This window comes from Humulus lupulus, chromosome 7, assembly GCF_963169125.1.
Source record: "Humulus lupulus chromosome 7, drHumLupu1.1, whole genome shotgun sequence".
In the NCBI taxonomy this organism is placed as follows: domain Eukaryota; kingdom Viridiplantae; phylum Streptophyta; class Magnoliopsida; order Rosales; family Cannabaceae; genus Humulus; species Humulus lupulus.
The window spans coordinates 7,589,574-7,604,431 of NC_084799.1; the positions used below are offsets into that span (position 1 = coordinate 7,589,574).

General features: G+C 34.4%; 1 protein-coding gene across 2 annotated transcripts; it reads left to right on the forward strand.

The window, feature by feature from the left end:
* The first annotated feature begins 518 nt into the window (after positions 1–518).
* LOC133790551 (uncharacterized) lies at positions 519–9,031 on the forward strand. Of its 2 annotated transcripts, none has more exons than XM_062228217.1 (21): positions 519–756; positions 1,376–1,474; positions 2,615–2,766; positions 3,009–3,081; positions 3,259–3,381; positions 3,606–3,714; positions 3,922–4,001; positions 4,239–4,320; positions 4,547–4,686; positions 4,778–4,888; positions 4,999–5,115; positions 5,260–5,349; positions 5,428–5,481; positions 5,701–5,775; positions 5,916–5,991; positions 6,112–6,211; positions 6,430–6,499; positions 6,893–6,966; positions 7,294–7,403; positions 7,642–7,908; positions 8,252–9,031. In XM_062228217.1, exons 1-21 carry the CDS (start codon positions 631–633, stop codon positions 8,524–8,526), a joined length of 2,403 nt encoding a protein of 800 aa, XP_062084201.1. In that variant the 5' UTR covers positions 519–630; the 3' UTR covers positions 8,527–9,031. The 2 variants fall into 2 exon arrangements, with proteins under 2 accessions (XP_062084201.1, XP_062084199.1); XM_062228215.1 differs by having other exon boundaries at positions 7,654–7,908.
* The last annotated feature ends 5,827 nt before the right edge of the window (positions 9,032–14,858 follow it).

Consider the following 14,858-nt stretch of genomic DNA (forward strand, 5'->3'; position numbering starts at 1 on the left):
CATTCCAAGTTATGGTCTTCAACTTTCATTTTAAAGTTTTATTGTCTAAACTTCCGAGAGCATATTTCTTATGTTGGTCGTAATTTTATATTGTGACTCATGAATTGACTTTACAATGAACTTTGATGGATAGATGAAATTTTGACTCCAATCTAAATTTTCTTAATGGTGATAAAGTTTATTCCATAGAAAAACAAAAAGCTTGTACAACCAATTTATGAAAAACGATATAATACTTTTTCAAGTTTAATATTTAACTCAAAAAAGAGATGATAGTATATAAAATATCTCCAGTAAAATAACAAAAAATTAAAAGGTGTTTTTTTTTATTTTTTAAAAGAAGCCATTTGTAATGGAAAATAGGTACAAATCAATGAGTAAAAAAATGTTCGATATTTTTGGTACAATTTTCAATTTCTGAAACTTAATTGATATGTTTTGTAAATTTAGAAAGTAAAGGGATTGATTTGTAATTAACCGGACGTTGTTTCATTAGTTCATGTTCATTGGGCTTGTTACCGTTCTTCCAATCGGGATTCCGACTCTCTCCTCTTTCTTCTCCCATTGTCTTGTCTGGTTCTGCGGTGGTTGAGTAACCGAAGAAGAAGAAGAACAGAGAAGAGAGAAAAAATGTTCAAGTTCCTTAAGGGAGTGGTCGGTGGATCTGGTACGGGTCCCAAAGATCTGCCCTACACCATCGGCGAACCTTACTCATCTGCTTGGGGCTCTTGGACTCACTCTCGCGGCACCTCCAAGGTATTAATCTCATCTTATACGATCCTATCTCTCATGGATCATTGCTCAATTCAATATTCTTATAGGATTTGGCTTCAGACTTGCGATTAATGTAATGATTGTTACTTCTTTGTGTGATTCGAACTGGAAACCTTCCGGATTTTGATTTTTGGTTTAGAGTTTCAATGGTTGGATCTCATTCCGCAATTGCTTTAATGATTTGAGTTTTATAAAAGAAGACAGTATTGGACTAGTTTTGTTTTATTTGGAAATGGAAAACCATGATCATTTCATTACCTGATTTCTGGGTTGTTGAGCTAATGGAATTGGAAATAAAGTAGGAATATTAGTGTAATTGGAAAATTTAATTGAATTTATAGGATTTCTTATTGTGATCAGGCTGTTTTTTGTCTTAATTACGAACTGTATCATGTGGAGGCAGTTTTGATTGCCTGTCTAGTGTACATATCGACTATTTGGCAGGTTGTTTGGTATAACCGGGGAGTTTTCCGCATGTTTCATTATTCTCAGAGGAGGCCAGGATTCAATTATCTGATCTGATATGCTTGGACAATGTGTATCAAAATTGTACAATACGTTTTAATTATGTTATGTTCTTATGCTTTTGCTTACGTTTCAGGATGATGGTTCACCAGTATCTATCTTTTCCCTTTCTGGAAGTAATGCCCAAGATGGGCATCTAGCAGCTGGTCGCAATGGTGTGAAGCGCCTTCGAACGGTAAGTTAGCAATGTCTACTACTAACTTCTATTAATTTGTTTTTCTCTGACTCTATAAACCCACATACTCATTTAGCTTGAATGTTCCTTGCTATTATCAGTTTTGCAATTCTAGCTCTTGAGTGATCCTGTAATTAATGCATGGCTGGTGGATTTGGAGTTTTCATCAAAATACTAGCTTTAAGTTTAAGCAATTTAATTTGCAAATTGGCCTAAATAAATGCTATTAATTTAAGTTTAAGGACTACATTGCAAAATGCTAGACCTCCTATTAAGTACACCTATGTAAGAAAGAATAAGAGAGACACCAGCGGAGCTGAGCTGGCTTTTTTAGTTTGTAGTTAGGCGGGTTGTTGGGTGGAGCTGAGAGTATATCTAGAGAATTAGTTAGTTTGTTGGGGGGGGGGGGGAATTCTTGATTGTTTTTGGGGAACATAGAGATTGCAACTTGCAATCAGAATGTTAGGATTGTAATTCTGGTTTTGAGTAATAATACAGAGAGTTTTTGATTCGTATGCTACTGAGTTCTATCACAAAATTAAGGAAATTTCTAGGGAATTTGCTGAGTATGTTAGTCTTTCATAGATTTGTTACCAGAAAATTTAGATGGTAACTTGATTAATGTTGAGAACTAAACTCTTAAAAGTTTTAGTTTGCTGGCCATAATGTAAAATCTGAGGAAATCAATGGTAGTGGTGCCAAGTATTCTATCTAATGTGCTTCTTTAGGCTGTTTTGAAATGTTCTGTAATTCATGCATGATGAGTGATATCTTTTCCCGTTTATAATTTTTAGAACTGGTACACGTTGATTTTTTTTTTTCAGATTTAATAAAACAAATGTAAGGTTTATTGTTGAAAAGAATCTTTTCAAATATCTGGAATGCAAATATTGAACAGTTTTTAGAATTTGCAATATTAAATTATTTATTTCATCAGAGACTACCTGATTATTTCTGACAGTTCCTGTCTTTGAGGTTCTAGAATCATGTATTTTCAAGTGAACTAAAGTTTGAATATGTATTTTCAATTTCTTCTGTGCATTCCATCTACTTTTTTTTATTTCACAGGAAGTAGAAATAATATGAAAATGAAAATATGCCCTCACCTACCAGCTAAAAGTTTTTTGATATTTTTTTCAGGTCAGACATCCAAATATATTATCATTTCTTCACAGTACTGAGACTGAAATTTTTGATGGCTCCACCACAAAGGTTACTATCTACATTGTCACAGAGCCTGTTATGCCTCTATCAGAAAGGATCAAGGAACTGGGTTTAGAAGGCACACAGAGGTATATAAACGTAAACAATCTTATCTCCCTGGTTTATATGGTAGGTCACTTATTTTCTTTTTGTGGGTGCATAAAGCAATAATTACAGGTTCTTTTATTAATGTTACGGCATCCTTTTTTTTTTTACGTACATCGAAGTTTGCAGAAAACATGTTCTTGGTTTGCTATTTAAGGATATATGTTTGTTAGTTTGATAATTGGTTATTTCTGTGTTGACATTTTGAATTTTACTTGGTTGGTAGGGATGAGTATTTTGCATGGGGACTGCACCAGATAGCTAAAGCCGTGAGCTTCTTAAACAATGATTGCAAACTTGTAAGTTTTCTCTCAAGTTGGGTTCTGCTTATGCAGTTGACATAGCTTTTGTTTGTACGAGCACATGTTTTCTTGAGAACTCAGTTATTTTGTCTTAATCCAACTTCTTCATCTCACTCTCTCTTTATATGCACATTATTTTCTTTTATACTGCTGAACTAACTTTGGCAATTACAGGTTCATGCTAATGTTTGCTTAGCTAGTGTTGTTGTTACACCAACTTTAGACTGGAAGCTGCATGCTTTTGATGTTCTGTCTGAGATTGATAATAACACTGAAGCTTCTGCTGGATCAATGCTGGTAAAATAAGATTCATTTTATCTGATTATTCAGTTGTTTTTGTCTATTTGCTATTATATAAACACACACACACACACACATATCTCTTAGTATGTTGTGATTGGTGCTTGCTCTGTCTTTTCTCTCTCTCTCTCTCCGAAGTGTTCATTTTTGCCAAAACTCTCTTTAGAAGAGGAAAGTTTTGGAAATGACTTTATTTCTCACAAGTTGTTACTTGAATCCAGCAATATGCTTGGCTTATTGGATCGCAATACAAACCAATGGAGTTGTCGAAGTCTGACTGGGCTGCAATTAGAAAATCTCCACCGTGGGCCATTGATTCTTGGGGTTTGGGTACATGTTTTGCTGCTTCATTTTATTATCCATGTTATATCTAACAAAAGGGCCAATATGTTGGAGAACTGCCATCTATGCTTTTATTCAGAGATCTTAACAAGATTTTAGAGCTTTTTCATTATGTCTTGTGCTTTCTGTAGATCACCAGTAACTTTTATTCTTGGCCTCTTGTAAGAAATCTAAATCCTTTGTTTTCATCAATAGGCTGTCTTATATACGAGCTCTTCTCTGGCTTGAAATTGAGCAAAACGGAGGAATTGCGCAATACTGCTTCCATTCCAAAGGTTTGCTTTATATTTACTGGGACACTTTTTGATGTTATCTTTTGCTTATATGCTTTAGTTTATTTATTAGTAACCATGCCTCTTGACTATTTTGGCTCACAGTTGTGAAGTCCTTTGTGGGTATTTCTTAAATTTATTGTAGTCATCAAAATAGCATTATGTTTCTTTGGTTGATTTGGGTTTCATTTTTTTGGAAGATTCATTTCATTTGCATCTGTCTATTTTCTTGTCTCACAGTCTCTGCTTCCAGATTATCAGCGGCTCTTGAGTTCCATGCCTTCTCGCAGGTTGAATACATCAAAGCTTTTAGAAAACAGTGGTGAGATATTGAATGACTTTGTAGATTGGGAAGTTATAGTAATTAGAATTTCACACACATACACACGCACGCACACATAGAGGAGAGAGCATGGAGTATTCTATAACTATAAATGCTTATTCCTCTTTTTCTTTGGCTAGATAGTGTTTTTCAAGCCATGGCTTGCTTTCCATCTTCTTCTTCCTTTTTTTCTTTTTGGGACTAAGTATCACAATTGGATTTCCAGAATATTTCCAAAATAAGTTGGTGGATACCATACATTTCATGGAAATCTTAAATTTGAAAGATAGCGTTGAGAAAGATACTTTCTTCCGCAAGCTTCCAAATTTGGCTGAGCAGCTTCCTCGCCCGATTGTTCTTAAAAAGGTGTGAATTTGGGAATCATTATTTGATTTTTTTTTTGACAAAGCATACTATTTATTTATGATGCTCATATCACCTTTACTGGTTCCTACAGTTGCTTCCTTTATTAGCTTCTTCCCTTGAATTTGGTTCAGCTGCTGCTCCTGCCCTGACTGCATTGTTAAAAATGGGTTCCTGGCTTTCAACAGAAGAGTTTAGTGCTAAGGTCTCAATCTCTCTACTCTCTATGGCAGCTGTCTATGTTCTGATGTTCACAGTTTTTTTTAATAAATAAAATTTATTATAAATTGTGGGTTTTATTCGAATTTTTTTTAGGTGCTGCCTACAATTGTGAAACTCTTTGCCTCCAATGATCGAGCTATTAGAGTTGGTCTCCTGCAACATATAGATCAATTTGGAGAATCCTTATCGGCACACGTGGTTGATGAGCAAGTATGAAGCAATGATAGATTTTTTTTAATATCTTAGTATGATAAAGAGAATTCTAGTTGCTTTTGACGTGTTATTAATCAGAATGGTTTTTATAATCTTATTTTTGAATGTGTTTCTAAAATTCGTTTCAATGCCTGTGACTAGGTGTACCCTCACGTAGCAACTGGGTTCTCTGATACCTCTGCTTTTCTCCGAGAACTGACACTTAAATCCATGCTTGTTCTAGCTCCCAAGGTATGTATGCTATATGGTGTGATTGTAGGAGTCATTTGAACCTATGTTTATATTTTACTTATCTGACTTGGATTGCAGCTCTCTCAACGTACCATTTCAGGGTCATTCTTGAAGTATCTTTCCAAGTTACAGGTGTGGCTCTTACTATTATTCCAACAGCTCGATCTATAGCTTATTTCAACTTGATTTAGTGAATGCTCTTGACTTTTTACAATTTTAGGCTTAGGTTACAGTTACGACATATGACATGGTTAAGATTTATATAAATATATATAAATACAAAGGAGCATAGATATTTCTCGCCATGATCGTTTGTGTTTATCTTGTTTTTAATTTCTGTAAGTTTTGCAGGTTGATGAAGAGCCAGCAATCAGAACAAACACTACTATACTACTGGGGAATATTGCAAGCCACTTGAACGAAGGGGTTAGTGTCTACACTAAATCTTTAAATTTTTATTAGACGTCCTTAATCTTCAGCTTAATGTCCTCTACCAAATGTTGGTATGGTACCGTAGGTCACTTGGTCATTATATTTACCAAATGTTTTGTTGTATACCCATGCAGACAAGGAAAAGAGTTTTGATTAATGCATTTACTGTTCGTGCATTGCGCGATACATTTCCCCCTGCCAGAGGAGCAGGTATATGACATTCTACTGTGGAATTTAATCTAGCCTTTCTTTTTACACACTCAAATTGTCTCCAGCATACTTTTAGAAGTTTTATTACGCTTTCCAACCTGGTAAATATTTCTGTGGCAGGCATTATGGCTTTATGTGCTACCAGTTCTTATTATGACATCAATGAGGTTGCAACTCGGATTCTCCCGAATGTTGTTGTTCTTATTATTGATCCTGACAGGTTAGGCATTCATTATTTGATCTGTAATTACATCTTCTTAGTATTTTTGCCCATCTAACTAACAATCAAGCTCTGCTTAGATGTTTGTTATTGATTTCATTAATTATCTTCTATGCGTGTTTTATTTTCTTGGTATACATTTTCTATTTTTTTCAATTTAATTCGTGTTTTTATAATAGTTATTTTTTAATATATTTTTTCCCTACTTGTTCAAGCAGTGATGTTCGATCAAAAGCCTTTCAAGCAGTTGATCAATTTATGCAAATAGTGAAACAATACAATGAGAAGGTATGTTAATATATTGTTGCCATTTTTGATTCAAATGATTCTTCTGTTTTATGTAGCTGCATCTAATATAAGAAGGGATTTCACTGTTGGATGTGGTTGTGGTTGGACTGAATACTGTACTTCCTCATTTTTTTTTTCTTGCCCATTAAATTTTCCACAAACTTCTCCCTGTCTGTGTCAAGAAACTCCTTCCTCACTTCTTACTTCTTACATTTATTATGTAAGATAGCTGAGTTTTAAATGAAAGGGTTCATTAATGTGTATGTATATAACTATATATTTTTTTCCAAATGATAGTGCTTATTAAATTCTATCTTGAGTTGTTTTTGTGAAAAGAAATAAAAACAAAATTTTATGTGAGGTGATTTGGTGATTTTCTCTCGTTCTTTGTAGATAAACTCAGGAGATACCAGTGGAGCTACAAGTGTTGGAATCTCGTCAATTCCAGGAAATGCTAGTTTATTGGGGTATGTTGCTAGTTTATAATGCTTTTATAATGTTCCTAGTTCAAATAAGCTATCGGTTTCCATGAAACATTGGTTGAATGGAATATTATTTTAGATCCAGATATTCTTGCTTTCATTATGCTTTGGTGGTTGTACTGATAATAGTATAATTTATTTGTCAATAACTTGTTTCTATGGAGGAAGTTGTCCTTTACTAATTGATAATTAAAGTTGCCTTTGATATTTTATTATATACCCCTCATTAGTTAGAGGTGCATCGTGAACTGTTTTACTGAATTCTTATTGTTTGGAGTAAGTATTGATCTGGAGTTCTTACTGACCATGCAGATGGGCTATGAGTTCGTTGACTCTCAAGGGTAAACCCTCTGATCAAACTTCACATGCTCCTGCGAACACTAGCACCCCTCTTTCCTCTTCAACATCCAATGCAAGCTCAGGTGCATATCATGGTGGCTTTTATGCTTCTTGGGATGATTATTAATGGCTCACACACGGACGCACATGCATCTTGATAAATGATTTAAACATATTTTCATGCTTATGTTGATTTTTTCTTTTATAGCCATATTTATATATAATACCAACTATTACTAATCCTGTAGATTAGTGTTTATTATAATCACATGGTTTGTTCCACAATCTAATATCTCACACGACTTCCTTTGACAATACTAGTTGTAATCGTAGATACTCCAAGTACCACCCTTGCTCATGTAAGTTCCAGTACGGATTTGGCTGAGCAACCTCTACCCGAGTCTCCCACATCAACAGATGGCTGGGGAGAAATTGAAAATGGTATTAGTGAAGAGCATGAAAGCGACAAGGATGGTTGGGATGATATTGAACCCCTTGAAGAACCAAAACCGGCCCCAGCTCTTGCAAGCATTCAAGCGGCTCAAAAGCGGCCTGTCATACTACCCACTTCTCAGCCAAAACAAGCAGGTACTGTCTAGTGCTTGATAATGCCAAATGAACTCTCTCTCTCTCTCATTACAATTAAATATCTACTTTGTCCAGGTCATTATTTCCTAGAGTTTTTTTTTTTTCGTCATGCAGCTGTACTTTAGGATACAAAAACTCCATAGTAAATAACAAAAGTATACATTAATATGAGCTGCTTTTAATGCCTTGTGCCATTTTAGTAGGTAGCCAGGAACACACTTGTGGCTTTAACAAAATGATTACACTCTTGATTGCATTTTGTATTCTGTCATTTGATTACACACTTGTGGCTTTAACAAAATGATTTTTTTTACTCATCTCTTTTATTTTCTTCTGACGGCAGCTACAAGTTTACGACCTAAAAATACAGCAACAGCTAAAAGTGAAGACGATGATTTGTGGGGTTCCATTGCTGCTCCTGCTCCAAGAACAGCAGCCAAATCTTTGAACTTGAAAGCAAGTACAGCAGTTGATGACGATGATCCTTGGGCTGCTATCGCCGCTCCTGCACCCACTACCAAGGCAAAGCCTTTATCACTTGGTAGAGGCCGGGGAGCTAAACCGGCCGCTCCAAAATTGGGTGCCCAAAGGATAAACCGGACATCATCTGGGATGTGAATTACATACAAAAAGGAACAAGACAACAGTTAAAAGAAGCTTCAAACTGTAGATTTTTTGTCCCCTTTTGGTGGCTGGCTGGCAGTTATGTCAAAGATGAGAGTAACATGCTGTGTCACCACCACACCAGGAAATGTATTGGTTGCATTTTTCTTTAACATATAATTTGATTTGTAATAATATTCTTTGGTTTCTTCTAGCTTGGCGTTTTTTACATCAAAGTTAATTGTTATCTCTACTTTCTGATGTAAGTTTGACTCATTTGTTGTAGACAGCAGTGATTGGGTGGTTGGCTAAAAACATTTTGGGGTGTAATATCAATATTTTGTAGTAAAATAGGCTATTCACGTTTTTCTGTTTCATAGATTTGTAGTGTGTGTTTTGTTATTTACTTAACACCAAAGTCATTATTTGTAATAAACACAGGCACATCAAACTTGATAGGGGCATTGTTGCACTATTTGTAATTATTTATGTAATGGATGGATTCATGTTACTTATTATATATGATACCCTAAAATTGAGTTTGGAATTTAAGAAATTTCCACATTATTATTTAACGTGTTTTGGAATGACATGATTTGATATCCTAAGATATGGTACTGTCCAATGCATATACGGCAAGATTGAGTTTAGAATTTTAATGAACTTGCATCTTTTTCCGTTTATGTAAAAGCATTGCTATTAGGCATAAGTGGTGGCTAACATCACCATAAGGTGTTGCCTTACGATTGCTTAGTAATTTTTTATGATAGTTATTAAATTAAAATATATAAGATTTAATGTGGGTGTTTATTCCATCTGAACTAATTTTTTTACTATTAACTATTCCAATTAAATATTAAATGTTGGAAATCATCATCCAATTAATCCAATTTCGCGAAAAAATTCAATCTAATTAAATTATAATTAGATTAGAAAAGTTATTTTATTTTTGAACCTAAATTTTAATATTAAAGAAATTAACAAATAAAAAAAAGCATACAAAATAAATCATACAAAAAACTAAACATTATTTAGTAATAACACTAAATTAAGTTCTTGTAATTATAAAATATGTGTACACAACCATTCAAATTTAAAATTGATGTCTCAAAACCAATTACTAAAGTGCTTAGAGAGTAACAAAACATGAAAACAACATCTCCAAAGTGCTAATATAGCATCAAAAAACAATAACAATCTAATTAAATATATTTATATATAATATAATGGACAATTCTTCTATAGAGGTTTCACTTTAAGCCCTACCGGTAGGGTTTTCAGTGTTTCTCGACTCGTGAACAGTTTTCGGCGCGACTTTTTTTATGACCGTGTATATTGTAACTATTTAGAGCATCCTGCAAATTTTCAGAAAAATTCGAATAGTTTACAGTATTGAAAACTATGTTCAAACATGTTTTCCACACGCATAAAAAAAATTAGTTACACGTGCAACAACATGTTTGAACCTAGTTTTCGATATTATAAACTATTCGGAATTTTCTGAAAATTTGCAGGATGCTCTAAATAGCTATAATATACATGGTCATAAAAAAAAATCGCACTGAAAACTGTTCACGAGTTGTAAACACTGAAAGCCCTACCTACCGGTAAAGCTTAAAGTGAAGCCCGTTAGAAGAATTCTCATGATATATATTATATACAAATATATATTTTAATTATAATTGAACTAGATCTGTTCCTAATTTGTTTTTTACAGTTTCATAATTGGATTGTTTAGGATTTTGAACATTAATATTAAAATAAATCAATAATAGTATGAGACCCCTAGTCAATGTTGGACTGTCCTTCAAATCTAATTTATTTGGCCATTTAAAAATGGAAGTAAAAGATTTTTGAATACTCAGCTTCGATATAGTCTTACATTGAGGTGGATATATTTAAATTTCAATAATGTCAGATGCTTTTTATTTACATCCTACAGTTAGAAATATGCAGAGATAACAACAAAAGCTGTTGACTTTTTACTTTTTACTAAATTTTAAATTTAGAGGTGAATTTAGTCATAAATTTAATTTTTAAGGGACTATTTTGTAATTTTAGAAGATATAGTGTGTACGGTCTTAAAACTAATAATATTTAGGGCATCTGCAATGTAATAGTATTTTGCTGTATTTGGTGCAGAGATCTCTCCAAAGTAGTATTATTATCCAATGTATTTTGCTGTGTTTACTACAGTACACAACATATATGTCGTGTACTGTAGCACACGGTATTGTCTTTTTTTTGACACATTTTATTATTTTATTATGTATATTTATATTATTATATATATAATTTAAATTTTAGTTTATTATGTGGAGATTAAATTGTATATACCACAAATTATTTTTTTTAGTATAATTTAAATAAAACATTATTAAATATTTGTAGTTTTTTTAATATTACACATATAACTCTCACTTCTTTCTACAAATGAATTATAACAATTATGAAAAATAAGAGAAGATATTTTTTTCATACTTTGGAGTGCATTACAATGTTAATCGAATGTTAGAGCTATTAAGTAAAGTGGAAGAATAACTAATGAATACGCAACTATAATATTCATAGGCATTTCATTAGTATAATACCCATAGAATGATGTTAAATACAAGCAAACAATCACTAAAGTTATGAACAATAAAGAGAAATTCATGATTTGATGATGAATGTTATCTAGAAGGTTAAGAGATAAAGAAGTTGTGCAGGTAAATGGTTGAAGGAATAAGTATTTATAGGACAAAAACTAGCCGTTATAACCGTTGGTGAATAGTGATCTGACCGTTGGAAACAATAACCTGACCGTTGGGGATATAGTTGTATTCTATTGTGGAATTTTAACAATTATAAGTTGTTGAAGTAACTAACACATGAGAATAATTAATTTATGGATGTTAGAGAAACTTTTTCAGAAAAGTTTGTGAGTAAAAAATGTTGGACTAAGTAATATAAGAAGATTGAGAAATTTTCATTTTTTACTATTCATCGAGGTACTATTCATAGTGGGTCCCACAGCGGGGTCCACCCCATGAGTCCCACATGTTGATGCAGTAGTGACACAGTGATGACTTCAGCAAATTACTATGCTTGATATTTTGAATGTTTTATTATTTTACTATGCTTGATATTTTAAATATTTTATTATTTTACTATGCAGCATAGTAACCCAATATTTTCCTATAAATAGAGCCTTTCAGAATTCATTTTTGAATTACGAAAAATCTTTCTTTCTCTCACTCTGCCTAAAAATCTTATTGACACTCTTTTAAAGTTTTAAATCTCTAAAATCTAGGCGAAGTTCTGTCTGTAACACTAGCCTACGAAGACCTTTTGGGTAAGCTCCTTCCCGAGCCTTTCAGTTCAGTTATTTATCTATTATTTATATATAGATTATTTTACTATGCCCTTATAATGTCAAAATTTATATATGGATTATTTTATCATGCCGTTATAATGCCAAAATTTATATATATATTATGCTACTATGTCTAAAAATTTATATATAGATTAATTTACTATGTCGTTATAATGCTAAAAGTTATATATATAGATTATTTTACTAGGCCTTTATAATGTCAAAATTTATATATAGATTATTTTATCATGTCGTTATAATGCCAAAATTTATATATAGATTATGCTACTATGTCTAAAAATTTATATATAGATTAATTTACTATGTCGTTATTGTAACGCCCCAACTCCAGGGACCGTTACGGTGTGCCTTGTAAACAGTGCTAAACCCGCTAATCAAGTTATTTGGCCAAAATCGTGTAGCTAAGTACGATTAGCGGTTTAGGGATTAAAAATTTTGGTTAAGATGTAACGTTTCACTAGAACGTTTAATATATACATTGAGATCCCAAAAATATAATTTCAGAGTCTATTATAGAAAAATATTTACAATGGGCCGTTCTATGCGGCAAAACAGGGTTTAACCCTAGTTCCCCTTTAAACCTCGGCCGTGGTGGACGAGCAGCTGCATATGTACACGTCATCACCTAAGCTCTTCAACTCAAGGATGGTCTAGTTTTCTTTTGCCTTTACCTACACCACATAGCACCCGTGAGCCGAAGCCCAGCAAGAAAACACAATATAACATGATATAATATTAACAGTGATTGCATTGTTTATTCAGGACCAACAGTCCAAACAAATAGGTGATCATCACAAAAAGTCACAAATATGGGGACAACACCCTTTAGCCATGTGATGATAGGATCACCAGGGCTTATCAGCTACCAAAAGTCATGAATATGGGAACAACACCCTCTTGCCGTGTGACGATAGGATCACCAGGGCTTAACGGATAAATTATCCTTTCATAAATTTGACCAGGATAGGTGTATGGTGAATAGTCACCAACATAACCTTCCTCATGACCATAGAGTCATAACCCTGGAACATCGTTCCCTAGCCATGTGACAACAGTCACCGAGGTCTTATGCCCTGGCTCTGAGTACTAGTCTTAGACTAGTCAAGCGCTTATATGTTCATCGACTTTAGGGTCGGTCAAGCATTAATGCCATAGAGCCATTCAATGCTGATATTGATTAGATCTAATCTTCATTTGGTTCGGTGTTCACAACGCTATGCCATTTCTGACTCTTAGGTCAGTAAAACACGACCAGTGTTCAACTCATTGTGAACTTGACTAATAAATCACAGCTTCACAGATGGATCTAACACCATTGCCGAGTCTCACTAATAAGTCAGTGCCATACACAGGTAAGCCATGCCACCAAGCATATATCACATGTCAAATATCCATAAACAAGGTATTCAGCATGATTACTTAACAGGTACTAGTACAATTAGGACCATGCACAAACACAGAGGCTCAAGCTCTGAACGATATCATACTCAGTATACAAAGCATGTCCTAATCACATGTTTCTCATGCATCACATGCATAATACTTAACAATCCAACATGCACCAATAATAGCCATGCATGTCACGTTTAATAATCAACCAACATGCATCAAGAATAGCCATGCATGTCACATATACACAGGGTGCAGTTTTCTTACCTCAGATTCGAGCTATAATGATTAAAAGAATGACCCTTGAGAACGATCAACCTTTAGTCCTTTAGCGGTCACCTAGTCATAACCAAATATAGGATACCATCAATAAAAATGATCAACATAGGTTCCCGAACCAATATCTAGCCTCCAGGACATCAATCCACACTTAACCAAGTAGTAAGATTGATCCCGAGGCCTAAGGCTAGCATCCCTAAGTTAAAAACCTATTCCTGGCCAAAACTGCCTCTATGGGCCGCGGCTCACCCTCAGACAGAGGCGAAATCCTCCCCAGAAACACACACAGGCTGCGGCTCACCATAGCCAGGCTGCGGCCCTTTACGCAAACCAGCAAGCCACCGGCTTGCTTCCCCTGCGTTTTTACTTGAAACCAGTCCCAAACCTCATCCAAACACTCAATCCAACCCCTAAACATCATCTATATCAAACCCTCATCAAAACCCAAGGTAAACATCAATCAACACTTCCTTTAATCCAAACTTTCCATCAAGAAATCACAAACTAAAACTTAAACCCAAAACAGAGTATACCATAAAATTCATGGCTGAAACTTACCTCAAACTTGATTTTGAATCCCCCTCAATGGCTGAATCACGTCCCTAAGCTCCCACCTTTAATCTCCTAGCTTAACTCCTCAATTTGAGCTCAAAACTCCAAAGGGAAAAAGAGAGAAAATGATGCACGGGAGAGAAAGAAGGAGATAAGGATGATGCTCTGTTTTTGGTTCTGTTTTCCACAGCCAACTAAACCTCATATAAATCCAAGCTAAATGACCTAAATGCCCCTAGGTCACTTAAGGTTCCTAAAGCCTTCCCAAGGGTAAAACTGTCATTTCCCGCCTATCTCGTTAATTATAATTAACGCTCTCCAATTCCCGCTATTCTCAATAATCTCAAATACCAATAAATCATATCCCATTACCCTTTAATTCTCGGTGATGTTCTAATCATCAAAACGACCCCGAGACTCACCCCGAGCCCCGAACTTAAGCCCGTTATGACTAGACAGAACACTTACATTTCATGATCGTCTCATGCCGAATAGCTCGAACCAATCCACCTTATAGTGTGGCCATATTAATTAATCACAACCATGCACCCAAAATACACAATTATGCCCACAGCGGCCAAGTTACCAAAATACCCTTATATCATAAATACACCCATATGCATGCATTTACCATCATATGATAATATAACTCACATAGACATGCATATGATCATTAAATAGCATCATAACTCAGTTATGACCCTCCCGGCCTCCTAATCAAGGTCCTGACCCTTATTAGGAAAGTCGGGGC

Excerpts from the sequence above, each read along its gene's own strand:
- LOC133790551 (XM_062228217.1), top strand. The coding sequence starts at position 631 with ATGTTCAAGTTCCTTAAGGGAGTGGTCGGTGGATCTGGTACGGGTCCC. Across the intron at positions 5,116-5,259 it reads CACACGTGGTTGATGAGCAA|GTGTACCCTCACGTAGCAAC; the intron begins GTATGAAGCAAT and ends GCCTGTGACTAG. Across the intron at positions 7,909-8,251 it reads TTCTCAGCCAAAACAAGCAG|CTACAAGTTTACGACCTAAA; the intron begins GTACTGTCTAGT and ends TTCTGACGGCAG.